The 26,639-nt window shown below is 46.8% G+C and overlaps 1 protein-coding gene across 8 annotated transcripts in view; it reads right to left on the reverse strand.

The window, feature by feature from the left end:
* KMT2C (lysine methyltransferase 2C) overlaps positions 1-26,639 on the reverse strand; it is a 979,844-nt gene that overhangs the window by 348,473 nt on the left and 604,732 nt on the right. For all 8 annotated transcript variants that reach the window (XM_029588444.1, XM_029588443.1, XM_029588442.1 and 5 more), the window contains 5 exons: positions 21,205-21,342; positions 20,646-20,678; positions 20,391-20,510; positions 5,172-5,307; positions 4,706-4,920 (listed from right to left, as the gene is read on the reverse strand). In XM_029588444.1, coding sequence (XP_029444304.1) covers positions 4,706-4,920; positions 5,172-5,307; positions 20,391-20,510; positions 20,646-20,678; positions 21,205-21,342 — 642 coding nt within the window. The remainder of the gene's footprint in view (positions 1-4,705; positions 4,921-5,171; positions 5,308-20,390; positions 20,511-20,645; positions 20,679-21,204; positions 21,343-26,639) is intronic.

Below are 26,639 nucleotides of genomic sequence, written 5' to 3' on the forward strand. Positions count from 1 at the left end.
TTCTAACATTTTGTATTTGTATTGTATTGTTTATCCTTTTTGGCCTTATCCTTCCATGTCTGTCCCATCAGTGAGCTTTTTCTTCTCTTCTCTGTTAATAGCTATAATGTTCTTTCAACAATTTTGGATTTTGCTTAAAATTGTTTTTTATGAATTTCTGATTTAACAATTTTCTTTTGTGTTATCTATATGTGGCTTATTTATGTTAAGTTTTTTTAATCTTTATTTTTATGTTTTTAATTTATTTTGCTGATTTAATGGCTTAAGGGATTTTTTTTTTTTACTGAAATCACCCCGATGCAGACTTTGTAGTCAAAACATGGCCATGCCAGGTGTCTTGGATCAATTTATGTATTGAAGCATATGTATTATTTTTATATAAATACATTATATAAGTGAGTTTGTATGTTATTTTTTACATATTCATATTTTTACAATTTTATCTAATTTTTCCTTTATTTTTTTATTCCTATTTATTTTAGCTATATTTTATTATATTCTAATTGTACTTTTCTTTGCATACCTCTATTATTTTCTGTCTTATGGGTGGGGTTATATTTACCCTCTCCTTGCTTTTGCTTCAATATTGAGTTCCTTCTATTTGTGAAGGACATCCAACTCAGCATCAAAATGGGATCTGACCCAACTTCATCTGTTACCAATCTCAATAACTGTCTTGTAGCAGTAGCCAATGGCTTAGCAAACAAAAACTCAGACTAAACTAATCTAAATCAGAAAGTCTCTGGCTCAGCCATCAAGGTCATCCTCTACAATCACTTCCCTCATTAGCAGTTACCACCTTACATCCTAAGAACTCACTAGGAAGCCTAGAGGTTCAACTTGACCAAAACCTGAAAATGGAACCCCACATCTTGAAAACAATAAGGTTCTACATCTACATCAGATCCATCAAAAACATAATTTCCTTGATAAATACAATCTTGATACTTAATCCATATGTTAATCACCAGCCAATCTGACTATTGCAATTCCCTATACCACAGCATCTTAGAATACAGTATTAAGTGCCTCCCGCTTCTACAAAGTACTGCCACAAGAATTTTGGCAAATTGAAAAGCATATGGTGAGATCAAGTCTATTCTACATCAACTTCACTCACTCCTAGTAGAAAACAGGATACAATTTAAAATTCTGTTTTGTCTTCAAAAACGAATAAACAGGCTCCTGAATATCTCTCCCAGCTTGTCTCCCATTACATGCCCTCAAGAGAACTCCAGTCTGCAGAAATGGCTCTTCTTTCCTCTCCGCCATTGAATGCCACCTGATTGCCCTGTATGAGATTTTGCACTTTCAGTTATGTATGAAAAATGTGGAACAAAGTACCAAAGTTCAGAGAAAAAGCTAAGGCATGTCTTTTCAGCCATGCCTTCCCCTAGGACCCACCATCTTCAGCCCAACTATCTGAACTCCTGACGAGGGACTGTGTTATACACAATAGGGACACAAATGGGTCTTGAATATGTTCACTAATATGTTCCTTAAGATGGATCCCAATGCTCCACCCACCCTATTGCAAATTATTTTCATTTAAATTTATTGTAATCTGCCTTGAGACCAATTTTGGAGAAAGAGGGAATATCAGATCTTCCTAAATAAATATAGTAAACATCTAGCAAAATATAACCAAACAGTGCAGTTGTTGTTTATTCTGGATAGTACTGAGAAAAACTGGTTGGAAATAGTTTAAGTTGATGTTACAAAAAGTATTTCCAATTGCTAGAAAAGATATAATTATCAGGGGCCCAATTTTATTACAGGCCCCTGCCAATGTTGTTGTTGAGTGATGAGGCATTTTTTTAGTTGTGTGTTTGATGCATCCCCTCACCTCGAAGAGCAGCCAAGTTTCCATTCCTCCTAGTCCCCAATCTCCACCTTCCACTCATTTCCCAGGCCTCCCTCCCTTGTCCTGTTCAGCAGGTGAGCACACATCTGCATCAACTTCCTCTGCTGGAAAGTGTCAGCATTATGGTTTGAATCACACCACTGGCAAGTTTCTCAAGACCATGGAGTGTCAAGTAGTTTAAACCACAAGACTGAAGCAGGCTGACACAGGGAGCAAACACAAGTAAGGGCCCTCTACTCCTGCTGGCCTAGGGATCAATCAGAGTGGTGGGGTAGGTCTTGGGACCAATGTGCTGGAGGGGGCAGCAAGGTCTGGGGAAATCGTAAAAAGAAAGGAGCAAGATATGTCCCATTAGAGCCATGAAGATGAATTTATACACTGTAATATGATATGAGACAGTGATTCTTCTGTTGATAAATTATATTTAACTTTCTCCACAAAACAAAACCAAACCATCAGATAAAGTAGGTAGAGTAAGCTTTTCATTTTATTTTATGCTTTTTCAGGACCATGATAAATTGCCGGCCTTGATGATTAACTGCTTGGAGTTAACTGTTTTCTAAAGTGATGAAAGTAGAACTTTTTCACCAAATTTGGAAATCAACCATTTTCTCTCTGCCACCATCTGATTACAGTATAAACCAGCAGTCTCCAACTCTACTCCTCGAGGGCCAAAAACCAGTTGGGTTTTAGTATTTTGGCGATGAATATGCATGAGATCTATTTGAACATACTCGCTCTACCATGTGCAAATGTATCTTAGGCATACTTATTGTGGAAATGCTGAAAATCAGATTGGGTTGTGGCCCTCGAGGACTGGATTTGGGGATCACTACCATTCCTTGGGCAAATCATTTCACTTTCCATTGTCTCAAGTACAAACTTAGGGGGTCATTTACTAACTCACAATATTTTTCTGCTGAGGGAAAAAATACTATGGGTGCTTCTAAAACTGCGGTAATGAATACCACAGCTTTGGAAACTGTACAATATTTTTCTCCATACAAAAATATCACAGGATAAAATATTGTGGGGAAAATCAAATTCATGTCATATGGCACCCCCAGGCCATCTCCTTATACAGCCATGATGGCCCTAAAGACTTCGCCCCCAAATGTTAAAATGACCCTCCCAGAGTATTGAGAGATCTACGCCAACTCTATAGGTGGCCTAGAAGTGATAAAAGTAAAATACATTAATTTAGAAGTCGTGTGGTGATTCCCCACTGCCACTGAAACTTTCCCCTTTCAAATGTTTGCCCCTCCAGATCCCAATACATCCCCCCCCCATGACAGTAGCAGTCTTCCACTCCCCCCAAACCGTTGACCTCCCTAGCATATCTGATGGTCTAGTGGGGGTCCAGAGCACCCCTTAGGCTCTGGATCAGCTGCTTGCTCAATCCAAATTAGCACCAAACACCCATCATGCTACGTATGCCCTTATCACATGATAGAAGCATACCTAGTATGACGGTTGGCTGGTGCCAATTTGGAATAAGTGGCCATCCAGAGCCTAGAGGGTGCTCTGGGCCCCACTAGACCACCATGCATGCCCAGGGGGAGTGAGCTAGGGTAGGATCATGGGTTCAACAGGCTGCTATCATGGGGTGTGGGCAAACAATTGAAAGGCAGGGTTTAGATGGGGGGCATCACCATACATCATCTCCATTTATTTATTTATTACTTTCATCACTTGTGGGCTACCACAAGAGTTGGTGGGAGTCTTTTATATGTTGGGAAGTCTTTAAGGCCTTTGTGGTCCTTTACGAAGCATCCCAAGTTAATCAGGACACGTGTTAGTGACCTGATGCTCCGCAAAAAGTTAGCCACAACTCCTGGGTTGTAGCTTACTTTCAGGAAAATAACTTCTTGCATTTTTTTGAGGGAAGCCACATTATTTTATTTACATAAAGGTCCCTAATGAGCTGCTTGCATGCATTTGTAAAACTTATACATGGAAAATAGCTCATTAATATACCATGTTATTTTGGGTAAAATATTGTGTGATATTGCTGCAATAGGCATTTATCACATGATAAATGCCTAATGTGGTTTAGTATATATGCCCTATAGATTATAAACCTCTGGGGATAGGGAAATACTTACAGTACCTGAATGTAAAAGGCAGAACATAAACCAAAAAAATTGAATTGGTATAAACTTTACAGCTTTAAAATCTTACCTTTTACAAACTTATGGCCTACCAAGAGGCCAATATCCATAATCAGATAATGCTATGTATAAGCAATCTTACTCCATTTTTTTTCATTAACTGATATTCCGTTTGTTTATTTGTTTGTTTTTTTTTATCAGAGAAATGGACTTCTTCACTCCTTATTTAGGCAACATTGATTGTTTTGGTGAAGGGTGTGGGTTTTCGTTATAAATAAAAATGGAAAATTGTCAATGTGAACATCTTTGTGACCTAATTAAAGTATGATTAATTACACTATGTTCTATAATACAATTTGTATGCACCTACCATGTATACGTACTGCATACTGATAATTAAAATATTACATATAAATAGTTATATTCATTTTTAAAAATGTTGTTCTCCTAGTAAATATTGTTTATAATGCAGCTGTGGGCTCTGCTTTCAAATTAGGCTGCTTCTTTTGTAAATTTTACCACTGACGTAGGTTTGAAGAAAATCTAGTAATCAGTAGTGGAACAGAGTAAATACATGTCAGAATATTATTGAGATATTTCTCTGTTTATAACATTTATAGATTGTGTGCAACACATGAACAACTTCATAATTTAAAAAATAAACGCACGAAGAAAAAACTGTTTCCTCTCGATACATTAGGTATAAAATTACCACTGTGCAACATCTTACCAGGAAAGTCCTCTTTAAGGTTAGGGAAGTTGGTATTTGTGTACAGAACAGGAGCAACTGTTGCCATTTCTCCAAGTACCTCTTCCTTTTCCCACTTAAGAGTACTTCTTTGGGCATTAGACATTGTATCTCCTTCTCCCTCCATAACTGGAGTTGGTGCTGTCCATGAGCTGTTATGATCATTCGCCATTTGACTGAATGCTGGGTTCTTGGCCCTTGTGATAAAAACAATTTTACAGTTTAAGAAGAAAACTCAACTTTATTCTATATTATAAAACAGTCATATCTGTGTAACTTGTACAACTTTTTATGCTATAGCACACATTTTAGAAAAGCAATGCTTAAAGAAAATTTTAAACAAATACTCCTTACTATAAATGAAAGTTTAGTATAAATGAAAGTATACAGATTAAAAGTTAAATGCCCTGAATATGTAGAGTGGAGAACTTATTTTTCAATGAAGTACCTGGTATCAGCATATGGTGGTTGCAGTATAGGAGAAAAAGTGCCTAACCCAGGTCCAGAAGACAAAGCATTATGTGGAAGGTGGGGATTAGAGCCAATCAGGCCATTCATCAGAGGACCTCTTGCAAACACCCCATCTGCTTCAAAGAAAAATGGAAAAGATAAATTACTGACAGTAACACAACTGTGTCAGGTTCATACTTGCCTCCTCCTTTCAAATCCCATATGATATCTCCAATCCTATCTTCCCCACCTCTGTCCACCAATTCAGTTAATTTTACCATGAATGAAACTCTCTGGCACATTATTCACAAAAGAAGATCTTTATTGGATGATTATGGGTGCAGGTCAAATTGCACTATTAAATTCAACCATGATTTAAACCCTAGACCATTAATCAGTCCCTACAGGGTGACCACAAAAGATTTCATAAGGGCTCAGTATCATGCTAATGCAATATTCTGGCTCTGGGAACACAGGATTGTTGAAGCCTCGCTCCTCAACGTCCTGGTCCAAAGCAAATGCAGGACTCACTTGTTCAGACTGCAGCTGAAGTAATGGGTGGGGTGATCAGGCCAATCTCGGCTGTCAAAGCCAAAGACTTGACAAGCAACTCGTCTACATTTTCACTCACCCATGCAACACAGTGGCAGCAGTTACTTGCTTGGTATTCACTGCCTGACTAGCTTTCACATTGTACCTGATGTGCACAGTGTAGCAATAGGAAATGCTGAAAATCAGCATTGTACCTGATGTGCACAGTGTAGCAATAGGAAATGCTACACTGTGCCCTTAGGGCATGGTCGACTATCACCTCCATTCTGTGACTATTCAACACCCTGCCATGCTACCTTGAAACCATAAATTCTGTCGAGATGGGTGGGCTGGGTGGAAAACCGCCAAAAGAAGAGGCAGGTGGGAGGACTGTTCCTGGCTTAAATTGAACTCACCAGCCCTCCCACCAGCTTCTGTACCCCTCTTCAGAGACAGAGCACTTCCACTGTTGTGGCATCCTCCCTAACCTGGGATGGAGGTGGACTCCTTTATCATAACTACTGCCCTCCCATGACCACTGGACATGACATTAGAAATTACTTTCTGTTTGACTTTAGTTAACTTCCTTAGCAAGCCAAATAAGACCTTAGCAAGCCAAGGGCCTCATTTTCCATTATCGCAGTGGTAACGCATTGTTACCGCGTGCGATAAAAATCGGGGGCGTGGCCCATGCAAATAGGTGGTTTTTCGTGGTTCGCGAATGTTTCGCCGCACGCGCTACCAGCGCGTGCGGCGAAGCTGTTTCGCGTGCGGCGAAGCTGTTTCGCGTGCGGCGAAACAAATATCGCAGTACGCGAGGAAAAGGTCAAAATAATATCGCGTACCGCGCCGTTGCCGCGGTACGCGATACAAAATGAAACCAAATACCGCGTCACGCGATAATGTGTCTGGTATAAAACCTGACTTCCTGCCCCTCCTCCTTTGAGGGTTTGGAAGGAGTGTTGGATAGTGAAGGTAGGTGTTGGTGGTATAGAGAAGTGGTTTAGAGAATTGAATACTGAGTGCGCTGTCCTGTGTTTCTGTTATACTTTGTTTCCCTTTACCTTGTGTCTTTTGTAATCTGTGTTTGAGTGCAAGTTTGTTAGTCAACTGTTTGTCCATCTGTGTGGAGGAGGGGGAGGAGGAGGAGGAGGAGGGGGAGGAGGAGGAGGAGGAGGAGTGTGGTGGTGGTGGTGGTGGTGAGGAGGAGGAGAGAGAGGAGTGTGTTGGTGGTGGTGGTGGTGAGGAGGAGAGAGAGGAGTGTGTTGGTGGTGGTGGTGGTGAGGAGGAGAGAGAGGAGTGTGTTGGTGGTGGTGGTGGTGAGGTGGAGGAGAGAGGAGTGTGTTGGTGGTGGTGGTGGTGAGGAGGAGGAGAGAGGAGGATGGAGCGTGAGAGGAGTGGCAGGAGAGGAGAGGAGAGGGGTGTTGAGAGGAGGGGGAGGGGGAGGGGGATGGGGAGGGGGAGGGAGGAGGGGGAGGAGGAGGGACGTAGGGGACTGAGGAGTAGGAGCAGGGACCGGGACAGGGGTAGTGGGAGAGATAGGCAGGAGGGAAGAGATAGGAGGGAGGGGGAGGGGGATGGGGTAAGGCAGGATAGGATGGCGGGAAGAGGTAGGGCTAGACAGGCAGGGCAGAGGGGAAGGGAGTGGGAAGTGCAGGGTCAGGTGGGGGGGGAGGAAGGGAGTGGGGAACCTGGGGGGGTGGAGAGAGAGGACAGGGAGGAAAACCCTCCGGAAGTGGCACCCCAACCAGGCAGCCAGGCCAGGGTCAGGCAGCGTGCTGTCAGGTTCAGCCAGGAGGACAATGACATGCTCATCGAGGGTGTCCTGCGCCACTATCCGCGGCTGTTTGGCAATCTGTCAGTGAGGACCAGCAAGGCAGCAAAGGCCGAGATCTGGGCCAGCATAGCTGGCCACATACAGCGGGAGAGCAGCATCCCTCGCACCGGGGAGCAGGTGGCCCACCGCTACCGTGACGTTAAGGCCCAGCTGAAGACCCGCATCGCTGACAGGAACCAGTACCTGAAGGCCACAGGCGGACGGTCCCCATGCCCCATCCGCTTCACACCCATGGAGCAGCAACTGATGGAGCGTCTGGGACCAGATGTCTTCGAGGGATTGCATCCCCACCTGGATACATCCCACCTCGAAGATGGTAAGCTGCCCTCTGGGGCCCTTTCCCCCCCCCCCTGTGAACGGTCGTAACACAATGTTTAGGCCAGGTTTCAGTTTCTGTTACCCATGTGCTCTGCAGAACTGTAGTGGCCCCCCCTCCCCCAGTTAGCAAGGGGCAGGCAGCAGGGTGCAAGACATGCTGGCAACAGGTCACTGTCTCCATGAGGGCCTGGCCTGTGAACAGGCCAGGCCCAAACTGACTCAGTGAGCTGGGCCCAGAAGCCTGGCCTGTGCACAGGCCAGGCTTCTGGGCCCAGCCCCCCTCCCCCAGTCAGCAAGGGGCAGGCAGCAGGGTGCAAGACATGCTGGCAACAGGTCACTGTCTCCATGAGGGCTGGGCCTCAAGCCTCAACCTCACCACCCATGCCATGAGGAATGTCTCAAAGGACCCAACTGTACTGTATATGCAGAATGACATGTTGGTTGTACATTAGCTGCCCCTGTGTGCCATCACAGTACTATGACAGAACAGCTGTGGTACTGATGCAGTATATCCTCTTTCTCCCCAATCTTCCTACAGAGCCATCTGGTCCCAGGCAGCAGCCCTCTGATGACAGCTGGGAGGGCCCAGGCACAAGCAGGGATCCACCAGGGCTCAGGCGGCCGCCCATGCTGACGAGGCCATTCTACATGGACGCGGAGACACAGTGGTCAGAGGAGGAGGAGGAGGAGCAGGAGGAGGAGGTGGTGCAGGCTACAATGCCACCCCCAGGCAGCCCCTATACCCTGCCTGAGGCCTTTGCGGAGTTTGAGTGGGGCCCCCCCCCACACTCCTCCGCGGGCAGGCATCCTGGGGACCTCACTGGCTACCCCGCCCATCCAACCCACACCGCTAATGTCCCCATGCAGCTCTGCAGCGGGAGCTGCGCCACCAATGGCCATGGGACATCCCCTCGGACCGGAGGAACCGCCAGCAGTGCCACCTGTCCAACTGGAACCAGTGGCTGATGGAGGCTTGGAACGCATAGTGCTGGAGATGCGTGCCCTGAGGCGAGCATGGCGGCAGCAGCGGCGGGACAACCAGGTATTGTGTGCTGCAGTCACGAGTGCAGCCAACAACATCACGACTGCAGGCAACAGCATCGCAGGAGCGATAGCCACACAGAACAACATCCTGATGCAGATTCTGCAGCGGCTGCCAGATGTGCAGGCCTCGTCCTCGGCAACCTCAACGCCCCAGCCAAGTCCCTCAGTGTCCCGAGGCCGCAGGGGCCGTCCACCGAAGAAAATGCCACCACCCAGCGGACCATCGGGACGTGGCAAGGGGCCCTGAGGGGACCAACATGGCCCATAAACGGGGTATGGGCAGGTACACCCAATCAACACTGTGATGCACACCCCACAGAGGGGCAGTGCCGTCGAGATGGAAGAGGATGTCCCGCTGGCTGCTCCCTACAGAGGGGCAGTGCCGTCGAGATGGAAGAGGATGTCCCGCTGGCTGCTCCCTACAGAGGGGCAGTGCCGTCGAGATGGAAGAGGGTGTCCCGCTGGCTGCTCCCTACAGAGGGGCAGTGCCGTCGAGATGGAAGAGGATGTCCCGCTGGCTGCTCCCTACAGAGGGGCAGTGCCGTCGAGATGGAAGAGGGTGTCCCGCTGGCTGCTCCCTACAGAGGGGCAGTGCCGTCGAGATGGAAGAGGATGTCCCGCTGGCTGCTCCCTACAGAGGGGCAGTGCCGTCGAGATGGAAGAGGGTGTCCCGCTGGCTGCTCCCTACAGAGGGGCAGTGCCGTCGAGATGGAAGAGGATGTCCCGCTGGCTGCTCCCTACAGAGGGGCAGTGCCGTCGAGATGGAAGAGGGTGTCCCGCTGGCTGCTCCCTACAGAGGGGCAGTGCCGTCGAGATGGAAGAGGGTGTCCCGCTGGCTGCTCCCTACAGAGGGGCAGTGCCGTCGAGATGGAAGAGGGTGTCCCGCTGGCTGCTCCCTACAGAGGGGCAGTGCCGTCGAGATGGAGGTGGAGGCACCATGCAATGCCCCCACCCACCTGCTCACCTGGCTCACCGCCATCCGCTGTGCCACTCTGCTGTCTGCCACCGCCATCCGCTGTGCCACTCTGCTGTCTGCCACCGCCATCCGCTGTGCCACTCTGCTGTCTGCCACCTTCTGTTTCAAGGCCTGCACATTCTGGCAGTGTGCTGTAGGATGACCGGTCTGCTGATGGAATGTTAATGCTGGTTGTGTGGTGCGATCTGTGCCTCATGTCTCCAACAGCCATGTGCTGCTGTGTCCTCCTGGGCCTCCTGCTGCTCCTGGGCCTCCTGCTGCTGTGTCCTCCTGGGCCTCCTGCTGCTCCTGGGCCTCCTGCTGCTGTGTCCTCCTGGGCCTCCTGCTGCTGTGTCCTCCTGGGCCTCCTGCTGCTCCTGGGCCTCCTGCTGCTGTGTCCTCCTGGGCCTCCTGCTGCTCCTGGGCCTCCTGCTGCTGTGTCCTCCTGGGCCTCCTGCTGCTGTGTCCTCCTGGGCCTCCTGCTGCTCCTGGGCCTCCTGCTGCTGTGTCCTCCTGGGCCTCCTGCTGCTCCTGGGCCTCCTGCTGCTGTGTCCTCCTGGGCCTCCTGCTGCTGTGTCCTCCTGGGCCTCCTGCTGCTCCTGGGCCTCCTGCTGCTGTGTCCTCCTGGGCCTCCTGCTGCTCCTGGGCCTCCTGCTGCTGTCTGGTCCTGACCCTTCACTGCTGTAGCCAGACCCTTCATGTGTTTGCCTGCTGCCGACATGCTGAACCGCTGGGTACCTTGTCTGCTGGCTGGCCTGTCAGGCTGTCCTCTTTCAGTGCACTCTTTCAACTTGGACTGCCTGGGGCCTGGACTTTCACTCTGCTGGCTGGCCTGTCAGGCTGTCCTCTTTCAGTGCACTCTTTCAACTTGGGCTGCCTGGGGCCTGGACTTTCACTCTGCTGGCTGGCCTGTCAGGCTGTCCTCTTTCAGTGCACTCTTTCAACTTGGACTGCCTGGGGCCTGGACTTTCACTCTGCTGGCTGGCCTGTCAGGCTGTCCTCTTTCAGTGCACTCTTTCAACTTGGACTGCCTGGGGCCTGGACTTTCACTCTGCTGGCTGGCCTGTCAGGCTGTCCTCTTTCAGTGCACTCTTTCAACTTGGGCTGCCTGGGGCCTGGACTTTCACTCTGCTGGCTGGCCTGTCAGGCTGTCCTCTTTCAGTGCACTCTTTCAACTTGGACTGCCTGGGGCCTGGACTTTCACTCTGCTGGCTGGCCTGTCAGGCTGTCCTCTTTCAGTGCACTCTTTCAACTTGGACTGCCTGGGGCCTGGACTTTCACTCTGCTGGCTGGCCTGTCAGGCTGTCCTCTTTCAGTGCACTCTTTCAACTTGGACTGCCTGGGGCCTATGCCTGTCTACTCATTGTATACTGACCAGCGGTAATCAATGTATTACGGTATCTGAGCTATTGGGGTGCCACTTCCTGTTCCTAGGTAATCATGCTTTGCCTGTACTCATAACACCCACTGCCTGCATATGTGTAAATACTGCTGATGGTGGAGTGATGTAGTCCGGAATTGGATCACTTTGGATCCATTAGCTATCTAGTACTTGCAGATCATGAATATCTAGGAACATAAATTGTATGCTGTTCCTGCTGCCGTAATACTTGTCTATACCCTGCTGAATGTTGTCACGAATAAATATCCTGTTTAACCTGCCACCTATTGTGTCCGTGTCATGTTCCTAATGTGCTGTTGGTGTACCCCCGCCACACCTTGCATGTTGTATCCCACATTGCACCAATACTGAGTGTTCAAACTGGCCCCTGCCTGACATTCAGTATTGCTACCTGTGCATCTCTCTGTCACATACCTTACAGAGTTCAACATAGGGCAGTACCAGACATGTCCCTAACAGTAGTAGACGTATTGTTCCTCAGTACAGGGAATGCACAGTAATGGAGTGTGCTGATGTATGGCAGCACTCCTGATCTGTGAGGAAAGGGGAAGGGGTGGCCAGCTGTGGATTGCAATGGGACTGCTCATGTCATGCACTGATGTCGGTGAAGAGTCCAGACATGGATATCTGACCAGGGTGCAGTATTGTACCTATCTCGGCATTACACACACCACGTAAGTAAGGTTAACTGATGATAAGGTACTAGCTGACGATGGCTCCTAGGTAGTCTCTCACCTCTGCAGGTAAGTGGGCGATTGCTTTCACCACTGCTGGGTGACTGACTGGGAGGTTGGCATGCACGACATCCATGATAGTGGTAGCGCAGGCACACTTTCCATTTCCAGGCACCATTGGCATACAATACTGTGTAGGCCTTTCCAGCTGTACTCTGTGCAATCCCATACATCGTTGTACATCCCCACCATGGCAGCATGGTTGTGTTCCAGGAACACCATCGTCTAGGCACGCATGTAGCATTAAGGTTGTGGGCCCCTGACAGGTGTGGCAGGGGAAGGGTAATGTTGCTATCTGCATGCTGTGTATGACAGCAGTTGCACAGACTGTCAGCAGCCAGCTAAGTGGGCTGTCAGTTGTACGGCGAGGGGAACAATGTTAATGCACAATCGCCATAGCTGTGTACAGGGTGCAAGCGGTGTAAGGTATGGTTAACAGCCCTTAAGTGTGTTTAGCGGGTGTCCATGTGCACACTGATGTGGTGACTGCTGTTGTGCAGTCACTGTTGCTCACCCATGTAGGATTTTGTGGCTCTGAAAGGTGCAGGTATCGCAACAAGGGGTCCCCATCCATAGTGGCACACATCCCTCTGGTGCCATCTCCTAGCTGTGGGGTGTGCATGGCTCCTCCCTTACCTGTTCCAATGGTGCCCATGGCCCACCATCTGATGGCCCACACTGTGTGGTCCAGAGTCCTACTGTGTCCTCACATATGTTAGGTCACTACACACACATATGCCAGCCACTCACCAAGGTGGACTGTCCTTGGTGATAGGGCATGTTGATTGGCTAACCAGTACAGGGCAGTCAGAGGTATCGGTCAGTTGTGACAGATATTCGTTAGACATAACTGTCCCTCAACAGTACAACAATCATTCACATGCTGCAGAACCCCAGTGGACTTTCCTTCCTACAGGTGTGCAGTTGCGACAGTTACAGGTATACAATGTTGCTCACACATCATTTTCAGCAGACATTATACACAGACTGTGTGACCTGTGTCACCATCATGTTATGTAGGCACCTCACAACCATTGTGCCACAAACCCTGTTGTGAAGCTCCTGTACCTGCAAGCCTTTTTTGAGGGACATCATGTGGATGGGACGCCTACCCTCCCAACGTACCAATATGGGTGCATCTATGTCACGCGGAGGGACATGTAGGTCCATGTGTGGCCCTTATTCCCTATATGCCTGCACACAGCGCAGTTAGCAGTACTGGTACCACCACTGTGCACCAGCTCCTGTGCACCACATACTTGGGAAGCAAGGTAAAGGGGGTCTCCTACACATATGGCCTGTCAGGCAGTGCCACAGGTCATTCAGCATGTGGAAACAGTAATGTTCTACTGATGATGATGTGTGTGCCACATTGGTTAGCTGTCACCGTCTGCCTGACCAGCACACCTGTAGGGAGGGAGGTACACTGGGGTTCTGCAGCATGTGAATGATTGTTGTCCTGTTCTAATTCAGTAGATTATACTGAAGATCTGTATCACTGGGTCTCACACAGTTCTGTATTCATGGCATTACTAAGGACCCTGTTGGTGCACCCATGGAGGACACAATCCATGAATGATGGTTTTCCACTGTACGTGGACATCAGGAAGCTGTCACCTGTCGAACGCTTGCCATACATGGTGTACGGTGTTGCCTCCATGTCCATGGCACTGTGTGGCCCGTGTATGCACTGAGGCAGAGGCCAAGTGCAACACTGAACACTGTGATGGTATTTTTCAACACCCTTAGGCACATCTTGTGTCACTGACACATTCCACCTCATTAACAACAGGTAGCCATGTCAGAACATACAGCATGTACCGTGCAGCCTGTTTAATGTCTGCATACCCAGCTAGTGGAAACCAGGACCATACAACTGTGGTGCAGCAGGTGGCACAATTGTTACGGATGCACATTTGCTTGGCCAAGTGTGCGGTATATGAACACTGTGACCAGCCATGGCAGGGGCTGATGGCACCATTGGCCCTCCTTGTATCCCCTTGTGGAAGACATCGCTGGGTGCAGCCAGCTCACGTGCTGCCAGACGGGTGCACCCTCATAAGGTACAGTACCTGTAGGCTCCAGGTGTACATCTGCATGGGCTCATGCTTGAGGGCCAAAGCAAGAGTGGATGGTGGTGAGGGGGGTGTGTGTGTGTAATGCAGAGCCGAGGTACCACCTGTACCCCGAGATGCCATCCTGGTATGGGGTGCTGCAGTGGGCAGCACCATCATTGTCAGATAGTGGCAACACAGCAACCTGTCCCAGTCACACAAGCTGGGGGGGATGGGTTGGCATATCTTGTGGCCAGACTGGGGGGGAGGCGTGGTTATGGTCAGAGCGCAGACCAATCCGCAGCCCAATCGGTCACCTTCCTGCCCTGTGTACCATTATACCGTACAGTATGAGGGCGACAGGCCACTGTACCCTACATACGTTATGAGCCACACATGCTTCCAGTATGAGGAATCCTTTATTTATTGTGCTTATTTATTTCAGTTTGTTAGATCCCAACATTCCTGACAATGGTCCCATCATGCTGGTTCACATGACACAGGAGTGCAAAATAAGCTTACACTTGAACAATAGTGCAGAAAAAGCTGTTACATGTAACAGCGGAATATGGAATTTGGAGTAAGAAGGCAACATATGAAAAGGAAAACACGATAAGTATATATAATCACATTGTAAGGGGTAGCTAATAGTCCTATCTATGGTGAGGTGTGTTGACTGTTAGGTGTTAAATAATAGTGGAGTTCTGGCCAAGCCTGCATGAACAGCCATGTCTGGGGTCCCCATAGATGATAGGGTCAGCCATTGCTTTCTCGCCCTGCCTGACACGCTGTCCTCCCCATCACATGCCAACAGTCAGGCCAGCACCTTTGTAGGCAAGAATGCGTAGGGTGGCTGGGTAGCCCCAGCCCACAGCTCCGTGCAGCCAGCACTGCTGACACTTTCTTCAGGTGAGATGTCATGACGGGAGTATGTCCGGCCTGCATTAAATGGTGGCTGTGTGTCCCAACAGGGGCCATCTATATCATGAGGGGGACTGACAGCATGTGTGTGTGCTGCTTCCAGGAGCATGCATGGCCAGGTAGCTCGTCTTTGCTGCTGGGGTGCACTGTGTTGCTGGGTAACTCCATCAGATAATGTGTGCCATATCTGGAATGACACAGGTGTGTGGTACACCTTGGATGGCAGAGGTGCACTGCACAGCAACCCAGAGTATGTAGCAAGTGCTTAGCCCAATGGCACAGAATAGGTATCACACATACAGCACCTCAGCAGAGGCTTGAGGCAGCGCTTCCCCACCCTATTAAGGCCTCCATCCTCTGTGGCAGGCCAGCACCCCACACAGTTGTTGGGTGGACACACATAGCAGGTGAAGCACGTAGCAGACTGACAGGAGCTCTGCACACTGACCTATTTCCTAACCCATCGGTGGGCAAACAGGCCGTCTGGGGCAGGGGTCTGCCCCATGCCACCCTTAAAAGTGTGTCTGTATAAGGTGTTGCCGAACCTGGCTGCCCCTGAGTGTGTTGTCATGCCGTCGTGCCCGCGCACATGGGGGATCAGGTCTGAGGTCTGGGGCTATAGCCACAGGTATTCCATGGCGAAGAGCCACATTATGGAACACACAGCAAAGCAGGGTTATTTGAGCAACCTTGTGGGGGGCATACAGTAGCGCTCCACCACTCTTGTCCAAGCATCGGAAGCGGCTCTTCAAAAGGCCGATGGTACGTTCGATGACCATGCGGGGTAGCAGTTAAGGACCGATTATAGGCCAGCTGTTGTTCTGTGGCAGGCTGGGGGATCGGGGTCATCAGCCAGGGCCTGCATCCATAGGCTGCGTCTCCTGTAGCAATGACATAGGGAACAGATTACACATACTTATGTTTCTGTCCCATGGATGTATGTGCTCAATACATGCAGTTGAACCGGATGGCACGAGGCAGCCCATTCCTGTTCCCCTACACCTTATGTGTGTGGTGTCAGGATTGCTTTGCCACACAGCTGGTGTGTGGCTATTAGGCGTTATAGCACGTGAAGGGCCCCTAAACAGTGAGATGTATGTCAGCTCTGTGTATGCGGTTGGTGCATTACACCACTGTCCTGACGTCCCTGTGTTGAAATCATATGCAGTATGCACTCCAGTCATTGTGTACTGACATATGTGCTCAGGTACACCTTCTCTGTCGGTATGCCTACCCAACAACATACATGGTGTCAACTGGCTGCCCCTCAATGTGCACAACTGAGTAGAGATGTTCATGCAAGGTCTCAGGAACGTCAGGGGCACACTAACACCTGTGGATGTGAGCTGCTCTCACATGACAGGTCTCAATTCATCTTGCACACTGCCAGTAGCCATGGCTCCACCCAATATGTGTCGGCTGTCCACCTGTGCGGTGAGGTGAGCAAGCCATGCCACATACAGGGCGTACTGCATAGTTTGTGCTTGGCAGCCAATGGTACATAGTTGGGTGCCTGAGCCATTACGCCACTTTCAGTAACACAATGTCCCACTCAGGTCTGTTGTGATGGGGACCTGTGACTCCATCACAACAGGCGTCTACATCACCTTTGTGTGCCATTACAGAGATGACCCTTGCAAACATGTGATATGTATGTTAACGTGGATCTTACCTACAAGCCAACCATCGCCATACAGGCCATCTTCGAATTTGCGATACAGAGCTGATTGCCTGAGTACGAAGGCATCGTGCGCTGACCCCGGGAATCTGGACATCACCGAGAGGATCCGCATTCCAGCATCACACACCACTTGCACGTTGAGGGAGTGGAACTGCTTCCTGTTGCGGTAGGCTGCCTCCGTTTCACGGGGTGGAACGATGGCCACATGGGTGCAGTCAATAGCTCCAATGACATTTGGAAAGTGGGCAACGGCATAGAAACCACGCTTGAGGTCCATCAGGTCCTGTCTGTTGCGTGGGAATGCTATGTAGCGAGGCATGCGGTCCATAACAGCTGCAATGACCTGGTGCAGACACCGGGAAAAGGTGCTCTGTGACATGCCACCCACGACAGCTACCGTGGATTGGAAGGAGCCACTTGCTGTGAAATGCAGGGCTGCCAAGAGTTTGGTCAGGCCGGGGATGGCACGGCTCCTTCGGGTTCGGGCCTCAAGGGCACCTCGTATGTCTCCATATAGTTCCATGATGGCACGAGTGCTGAGGCGATATCTGCTGATGACTACATCCTCTGGCGTTCCCAGCAATGTGGTTCGTGGCAGATGGATCCTATGCCTGTAACGATGGCGACGTCGACCAACATCCTGGCGTCTGCGTCTGCGTTGGGCCTGGTCAGCCATGGCTTGCACCTGCCCCATACACTGTGGATGTGTGGAGCAGATTCACCTACTAAGAACAGGCCTTTTTATTGGCCAGCTCTACATTTGTAGGTCTATGGGGATTGGTTTGGCAAATTTTCGTTCAACGCGCTAGTAGCGCGCTGCGCGCTGTGCGCCGCGATAGACTGTATCGCATTTGAAAGGGTTGTAGTTATTGGCCGCGTTAGGAGCCGCGCTAACACCGCCGCAGGGTTCGCGCCACGCGATACGTCCGCGCTAACACCGCCGCGGGTTTCGCGCCACGCGGTACCTCCTGCCTACTTTACATTTGCCCCGCCCCAACTCCGCCCCCTGAATACATTATTCCATATTTGCATTCGCGAACCGCGATATATGCTTGTTATCGCGGTTCGCGAATTTAGCGCAGGCGGTACAGCCGTATCGCGCGCGGTAACTCTTTGGAAAATGAGGCCCCAAATAAGCCAAACTTAAGACCTGGCTGTTTCTACAAGCCTTCCCCGTAACTAGACCATCACCAGCCATGTCACGGAATATGTCGCGGATATAAGTCCTGTAACTAGACCAGCTTCAGTTATGTCACGGATATATGTCACAACTATGTCACACTTATTGAGACTTCTAACTCAATACACACCATCTCAGACACTGTTACAGCACTGTTTTTGTTACTGAGTTACTCTTTCTGCTTCTAGCGTCTTCTCCTCCTTAGCCCCATTACCCCTGTTTTATTGTAACTTTTTTTGCAACTTTGTTTATGTTAAGGTTAATGTTTTATCACTCTGTTCCCTGTAAACCAATTTGATATGATATTTTTCATGAAGGTCGGTATAAAAAAAGTATAAAATAAATAAATAATAAATAAAGGAATTTTGCTGATCAACAAAAGATACATAGCCCATATTTATAAAAATAAGAAATGAAGTTTAATTCTACTAGATGGCAGTGTGAACAGACATGAGAAGAGGGGTGATGGATGTGAACACTTTAACTATAGCCACAAATCAAGTGGGGATCTTGTATACTCATTTGTCTAAGATCACAGATTACAAATGAGGAAACCAAAAACAAAAATATCCTGGATCAGGAGAGATATCGTCTAAGCAGTCATTTGTATGGTTGGAAGCTGGAATACATAATTGCAGTGTGGACAGGAATAATTGAGAGACTGAATAGGCTGGCCTGCCTTTCTGAAGTCATCTAATATGCTACTAAGTTGTTTGTTGGGTTAGCCAGCAACTCCAAAACAAAAACAGATAAATCCTTTGTGTCTGTCTGGTGTTAATGTTTCTTGCCAGTGCATTGCCAACATACATAAACAGATTACTGCTGGCACTATAGGTTTAAACCCCAAATATATGATTTAGCCCTGCAAGGGAGGTTCCACAAAAGCCTAGCCTCAGCAATATACTGGGGCATAACATCAATATAGTAATCTCATACAAAAAGCCCAATGCCTTCTAATTAAAGATACAGGACAGAAGAGTAACAAGAGAAAAGAAAAAAGAAAAAATAGACCTTAGGTTGTAAAATAGCAAAGAAATTGAGCTAGTTTAGACCACTTGCTAATAATTTGACTAACAATTTCAACTCTTATAGAGAGATTAATTTACTAGAAGAAAAATAGTGCAGCATGTTCCAATACTTAAGAAGACTACTCGACTACACTGAGATACTAATGAATTGGAAGAAATAAATACAGCAAATACACAATTTAGGATAAAATATTCCCTAATAGCTTACAAAGATATAAAGTCATGCAGTAAATAAGATACAATATTCCATAAATTGTAAATATATTCATATAATTTGAAAAGTATTTCAATTATTCACACAAAATGTTTAAAAGTAGAATTAGGAGAACACTAGTCTTTAAATACCACTAATTTAGGAGCAGATGTGCTAAGCATTATTCTATAGAAACAAAACTGGAAAAACTCTTTATTACATTGAGCCTTTGTTTCATTTTCTGTAACATTATTACCACCAATTAGACATGTGCATTCATTTAAAATCCCTTCAGCTCGGAGAGCATGTTTAACTGTTCAAGGGACTGCTTATTCTGTCACTGCTCTTATTTTAGAATTTGTTACCCAAAGAGATATTTGGATTGTGTAAAAACATTTAAATGTATGCTAAAACCATTTATTTTCAAATAAGTATACTTCTATTAGTTTACACATTATATTCTGAATGCATATGATTCCCTTTGATTCATTATGAATTTCTGAATTTTATTTTATGTACTTGTTTTATTGAGTGTTTTTAACCTTTGCTTTATCTAATTTATGAATGTTATATTTTTGTACATCACCTAGTTTTTTCTTAGGTGATTAACAAATTTTAATATAGATAAAGATAAAGAAATACCCCATTTTCATTCTGACTCATTTCACCCAAAATGAATGCATGTGCCTAAAAAAACAACCAAATACTTTTGGGTGTTTTTCGTTTCAGCAAATAACATGCCATATGTGCCATGGGGAAAAAAACCTCGACAGCCCTCACCCACTAACCGGGGCCTACCTAGCTGGCCTAAGCCATGCCCAGTTGGGCCCTCCCCTAGCCCCTCCAATCCCCTCTGCCCTTCTTAAAGAAGCCAGAACTGGGCACATCCCTGGTCCCTATTTGCCCCTTCCATGGGGATCCTGTAGCAAAAAAAGGATCACTCCTGCCCTACTGTGATACTTTAAAAATGTTGCTCAGCCCAGAGACTGGTGCCAAAGTGATGTCAAAATGGTGCTAAGCTCAGCCTGAGCCCCATCTTATTGGCAGGGGAGTAGGGAGAAGGGGGATCAGAAGGGTCCAAGGAGGTTCCAGAAGCAGTAGTAGGACCTGGGAGGACCAGTTTTGGTTTGATTTTTGAGGTGAAGGAGGGTCATGTTTATTTTGGTTCAGCAAATGACCAAAACAAACATTAAATGAATCAAAAAATGACCTCCACACAACTCCTGAAATGAAAATATTGGTCTGCACATCTGCATTACCCGTAATTACAGGTATATACTATACATGTTTTTAATTTTGAAATATTGGTACTCTGTGTGTTAGGACAGCAGGCACATACCCTGACTGTGCAAGGGCATCAGTTGTGGATGTGGTGCAGGCTGAGGTAAAGGTTGAGGTTGAGAAGTTACAGGACTCAGCACAGCAGTAAATAAATCTTCAACATCTTTCCCTTCTAGTTCTGTAATAAAAATCAAGAAAAAAGAACAAAAAAAACCAATCAAAAAACCAAATAAAACATTAAAGGGAAAAAAAATCCAAATATGTTTCCTAATATAATCAATATTTAAAAATATATACAAAAAAACAATTATACCTGGTATTTTGTACAGTTTATCGAGTATTGCACCTATAGTAAATTAAAAGACAATAAGTAAATTAACACTTTTGTTCTAGAAAAACAGATCAATCACAAAATGTTTTCAAAATCTTTATAGGAGCAAAAACTAACTAAATAAGGGCCTGATTCATCAAGGCATTTTCCCATAGACACAGAATGGGAGAAATACCTTAGTGACTCAGGCCTTAAGTTTGGAAAACTGCACACCATTTTGGAGTACACAGAAGTTCCAAATGTATCCTTTGTAAGATAATTCTGCATCTGGATGGACAGGGGATGCCTCTTAATGCATTATGTTCCATAATGAGCAATAAAAAGAATAAAAGACAATGCCCGGAAGCCACTATGTTTCTTTAAACATTTCCAAACATGTAGGATCTTATTTTAAAAAGATTTACTCGAGTAAAAGGCTTTTGAAAACTGCTACAACAGTAGTTACATTTATTCACATAAATTTCAAAAATTATCCCAATATTGCACAAATCATAGTGGTACAATTCATTACAAATATTAGTGGAAGGAATGTTTATTTTACCATCTGTGACCATTTTGTCAAGTTCTGGACTGAGGATTCCATCGAGCTGTTCTTCACTCAAAGGTCGAGAACTCTGATTGATGCTCGGCTGAGACAATGAGGATGCATCATCAGGGACAGGGCCTATATTCAGTCCAGCTGAAGAAAGGAAAGATTTTATCATACAAAAACTGGCATTGCATGTACTAGCATAAAAGTGCAGAAGTTATTTTTTTTAATTAAAAGCCATGAATATGTGTTTACATTTAACAAATGTATAAACAAAATCTACCTATTATATTAGATTCTCATTACAAATAATTTTATTGATTGGTGTGGTGCCCTGAGCAATCTTAGGGAAGCCAGAGGACAGATTCAGGCTGGACTCTGGCAGAAATCTTGCATGAGTTTCTTTATTAGTGGCAAGAAAACAAACAAATCAGCTCTGCTATTCTTCACAGTTCAACACAAATAGCAAAATTGCTTACCTTGTAATAGGTGTTATCCCAGGACAGCAGAATGTAGTCCTCACATATGGGTGACATCATTGATGGTGCCCTATTGCGGAAAACTTTCTGTCAAAGTTTCTAGAAACTTTTGACTGGCCCTGTGAGGCCACTTAGCATGCCCAGCATGCCATGATATTCTCTGCCACAGGGGTCTCTCTTCAGTCTCGTATGTAGCAATAAGCTTTAGCAAAAAATAAAATAATAAAACGTATCGGACCCAACTCTGCGGGGTGGCGGGTGGGTTTTGTGAGGATTACATCCTGCTGTCCTGGGATAACACTTATTACAAGGTAAGCAATTTTGCTTTATCCCAGGACAAGCAGGATGCTAGTCCTCACACATGGGTGATTAGCAAGCTAGAGGCTGAGTCATTTTGTAGTGAAGCAACAGTGAAGTATTGTTGGTGAAAATGAGGCAGCCGAAGATCACAGCAGATTGGATGTAGAAGGAGTTGGGATTAAACTGGAAACAAGTTCTTTAAGACAGATTGTCCGAAGGCTGAATCTTGTCATCCCTGCTTGTCCAAACAGTAATGAGCTGCAAAGGTGTGAAGCGAACTCCATGTTGCTACTTTACATATGTCAAGAATCGGCACTGAACGATAGTGTGCTACTGAGGTTGACATTGCTCTTACTGAATGCGCTTTTACTCACCCTTGGAGAGGAAGGCCTGCTTTTTCATAGCAAAACTATATGCAATCTGCTAACCAGTTGGATAGAGTATGTTTACCCACTGCTTTACCCGGTTTGTTAGAATCATAAGATACAAAGAGTTGAATGGATTTCCTGTGGACTACAGTGCGGTCTAAGTAAAATGCTAGCACACGTTTACAGTCCAAGGAATGTAAGGCCCGTTCTCCTTGGTGAGAATGAGGTCTTGGAAAGAATGTGGGTAAAACTATGGATTGGTTCAAGTGGAATTCCGTAACTACTTTGGGAAGGAATTCTGGATGCGTCCGGAGAACCACTCTGTCACGTAGGAATTTTGTATAGGGTGAGTACGTGACAAGTGCTTGTAACTCACTAACCCTTCTAGCCGATGTAATGGCTATGAGGAAGATAGTCTTCCATGTGAGAAATTTAACATCACAGGAATTCATGGGTTCGAAAGGAGAACGCATGAGTATTGTTAAGCCCAGATTCAGGTCCCATTCTGTGACTGGTGGCCGAATTGGTGGTTTGAGTTAAACCTCTCATAAACCTGCTGTCAAGAGGTTGTATGGATATTGGTGCATCTCCCATCTTGTTATGGTAAGCTGAGAATGCACTTAAATGTACTCTTACAGATGATGTCTGGAGACCAGAATCTGAAAGATGGCATAAGTAGTCTAATAGAGAAGTTGTGGGACAGGAAAAAGGGTCAATACTCTTTTGCATGCACCACAAGGCAAATCTTTTCCATTTCGAAGAATAGTTCTTCCGTGTTGAAGGTTTACTTGAAGCTATAAGCACTTGAGACACATTGGTTGAAAGATTGAGTGGTTGTAAAATCAAGCTTTCAACATCCATGCTGTCAGGGATAGGGATTGAAGGTTGGGATGGCACAACCGACCCCGATCCTGAGTTATGAGAGTGGGAGCTACACCCAAGCGAATTGGATCCCTGATTGAGAGGTCTAGAAGTGTGGGAAACCATACTTGTCGAGGCCAATATGGGGCTATGAGTATTATGGACCCCTTGTCCTGTTGTAGCTTCACTAGAGTTTTGGTTATTAGCGGTATCAGAGGATACGCGTACAGAAGGCCTGAGTTCCAAGGGCGAGCAAAGGCGTCCTTGGTGATTCTGTCTGGAGAGAGTGCAGAATGTGTCCACTTTGTGATTCAGGCGTGACGCAAAGAGGTCTATTGTTGGTTGCCTCCAACGTTGCAATATCCTGGTCGTTACTAAGGAATCCAGGGACCATTCGTGTGGTTGGAACTGACGACTGAGTCGATCTGCCACTACATTGTGAATGCCTGCCAGATAAGTGGCCCGGAGAAACATTGAGTGTGTCAGAGCCCAGTCCCAAATCTGTGCAGCTTCTTGACAAAGGAGATACGAACCCGTACCTCCCTGTTTGTTGATGTACCACATGGCTACTGTGTTGTCCGTTTGGATCAGAACAGTCTTGTGTGAAAGGCAGTCTTAAAACGCATGCAGCGCATAACGTATAGCTCGAAGTTCCAGGAAATTGATTTGAAATGTTGCTTCCAGTTTTGTCCAAGTACCTTGGGTTTGGTGATATTTTATGTGAGCTCCCCAACCCAAGGTGGATGCATCTGTAGTTAAAGTTAGCTGTGGGACTGGTTGTTGGAAGGGTAGGCCCTTAAGCAAATTGTCCTTGTTCGCCCACCAAAGTAGAGAGGAATGTAGCTGGTGGGTTACTTGAATTGGAGAGGACAGTGGTTGAATGGCTTGGATCCATTGTGATCTTGAAGTCCATTGCGTTACCCTCATGTCTAACCTTGCCATAGGAGTGACATGAACTGTGGATGCCATGTGGCCTAGTAAGGTTAGAAACTGATGAGCTGTCGCTTGTTTCTTTGAGTGAATCGAGTTTGCCAGTAGGGAAAGTGTTTCTGCCCAATCCTCGGGTAGAAAAGCTTTTGAGAGGATGGTGTTCAATTCTGCTCCTCTGAACTGAAGCAGGTGAGATGGAGTGAGATGGGACTTTTGATAATTGATGAGAAAGCCCATGGAGTGAAGTAGAGTAATTGTTCGACTGAGAGAAGCCAGAGCTCCTTGTTGAGATTGACTTCTGATGAGCCAGTCATCTAAATAAGGAAAGACATGGACACTTTCCTTGTGCAAGTGTGCTGCTATTTCTGCCAGACATTTGGTGAATACTCTGGGAGCAGAGGCAAGTCCGAGTGGTAGTACTCTGTATTGGAAATGTTGATGATCCACCATGAAGCGCAGATACTTGCGATGAGGAGGGAATATTGGAATGTGAGCGTAAGCGTCTTGAAGATCCAGAGAACAAAGCCAATCTCCTGTTTGAAGAAGTGGAAGCATGGTGCCTAGAGAAACCATCCTGAACTTTTCTTTCTTTAGAAATTTGTTGAGATTTCTGAGGTCTAGGATGGGACGAAGGCCTCTGGTTTTCTTTGGAATGAGGAAATAGCGGGAATAGAATTCTCTGCCCTGCTGAGTCCGGGGCACCGGCTGTACAGCCCTGGCTCTCAGAAGGGTGGATAATTCTACTTGCAATTGGATTATGTGATTTCCTATTAGCGAAAGAGGTCCTGGAGGAGAATCTCTTGGAATTGAGAGGAACTTGGGTTTGTAACCTCGAGATATTATTGCAAGTACCCATGGGTCTGTTGTTATTCGTAACCAATAGTTGTAGAAGTAGGATTCTCAGCCTCCTACTGGAAGATCTGGATGAGGATTGAAGAGATGGCTTTGGTCTCTGGGAAAGGCCTCAAAAGCCAGCAGCCGGTCCAGTCTGTGGCGGAGGTTGAGGCCTAGGCGCCCTAGGTTGTCTGGGCTGAGCTTTTTGTTGTGGCCTAGTAGATCTGTCCCTTGATGTTGGAGGGTAATAACACCTCTGTCGATAGAAGGACCTTCTAGGTTTTTTCTTTGAAACCGACGAGATGACTGTGTAGCTGGATCCTGCAGAATCAATGAAAGTTGACGCAGGGTTTCTGTGTGCTCTTTCAATTGAGCAACCACATCTTGCACCTTGGGACCAAAAAGGTTATCACCAAGACATGGGAGGACAACTAATTTTTCCTGGACTTCAGGCCTGAGATCCAAGGCTTTAAGCCATGCCCAACGTCTTGCACTTATTCCAGATGCTGCCACTCTGGATGCTGTTTCAAACCCATCATAGGCAGCACGGACTTCGTGCTTGCCAGCCTCAATACCTTTGTGAATAATTGCTTGGGCTGCTTCTTGATGTTGCTGTGGCAATGATGGTATAAATTCTTGCATCTGTTTCCACAGATTTCTTTGATATTGAGTCATGTATAATTGGTAAGATGATATTTTAGTATTTAACATGGCTTCTTGATAAACCTTTCTTCCCAGGGAATCCAAGAATCTGTGATCCTTTCCTGGGGGAGTGGAGGAATGTGGTCATATCCGCGTTGACTTCTTTTGTGCAGATTCCACCACCACCACCGATTGGTGTGGAAGCTGTGTCTTTTGGTAGCCAGGAACAGACTGCACCAAATAAGTTGTGTCCATTCTCTTATTTACAGCAGGCACTGAGCATGGGTGCTCCCAAAGTCGATACTGTAAGTCCAGGAGGACGTCATGGACAGGTATGGCTACTATTTGCTTTGGAGGATCCACAAATTGGAGAACCTCCAAAGTTTGTTGCCTTGAATCTTTCTCAGTCACCAAGGTGACGGGTATGGTGTCCGCCATATCCTGGATGAAATTTGTAAAGGATAAATCCTCCAGTGGAGATTTCTTCCTTGGGTCTGGAGGTGAAGGATCTGACATAAAATCTTCAGAGGAAGTGTCTGTATGCCCATCGTCCCAAGTATCGTATGGATCTTCTTGATGAAGAGATATTGGAGAAGGTCTAGGTGGGCGAGGAAGCCTTGAAAGACATGGTTGTGGGTCATCGAGGGGTATCCTTTCAGGCCGTTCTTCTCGGAGCTTGGGAGGAAGAGCACAGACTACTTCATCAAATCTCTTCATTAGGAGTTGATATAGTGCTAGTTCTGGATGCGCTGGGTCCCTAGGAGTCATTGGCATCGATGGCATCGGGACCGGCATCGAAGATGGTGTCTGTGTCATCGAGGGTCATGCCGGTATCACTTTAGGCTGTGGTGCTGGCATCAGTGTAAGCACCGGCATCGATGGAATCGTCAGCATCGGTGTAGGTACTGCCATCGATGGAGTAGTTGGCATCGGTATAGTCATCGGCTTCGGTGGAATCACAGGCATCGGTAGTAGTACCGGATCGGTTCGGGAACCGGCATCGTTGTAGACACCGGCATCGGCGCCGGAATGG

Source organism: Rhinatrema bivittatum, chromosome 2 (assembly GCF_901001135.1).
Source record: "Rhinatrema bivittatum chromosome 2, aRhiBiv1.1, whole genome shotgun sequence".
Lineage (NCBI taxonomy): Eukaryota > Metazoa > Chordata > Amphibia > Gymnophiona > Rhinatrematidae > Rhinatrema > Rhinatrema bivittatum.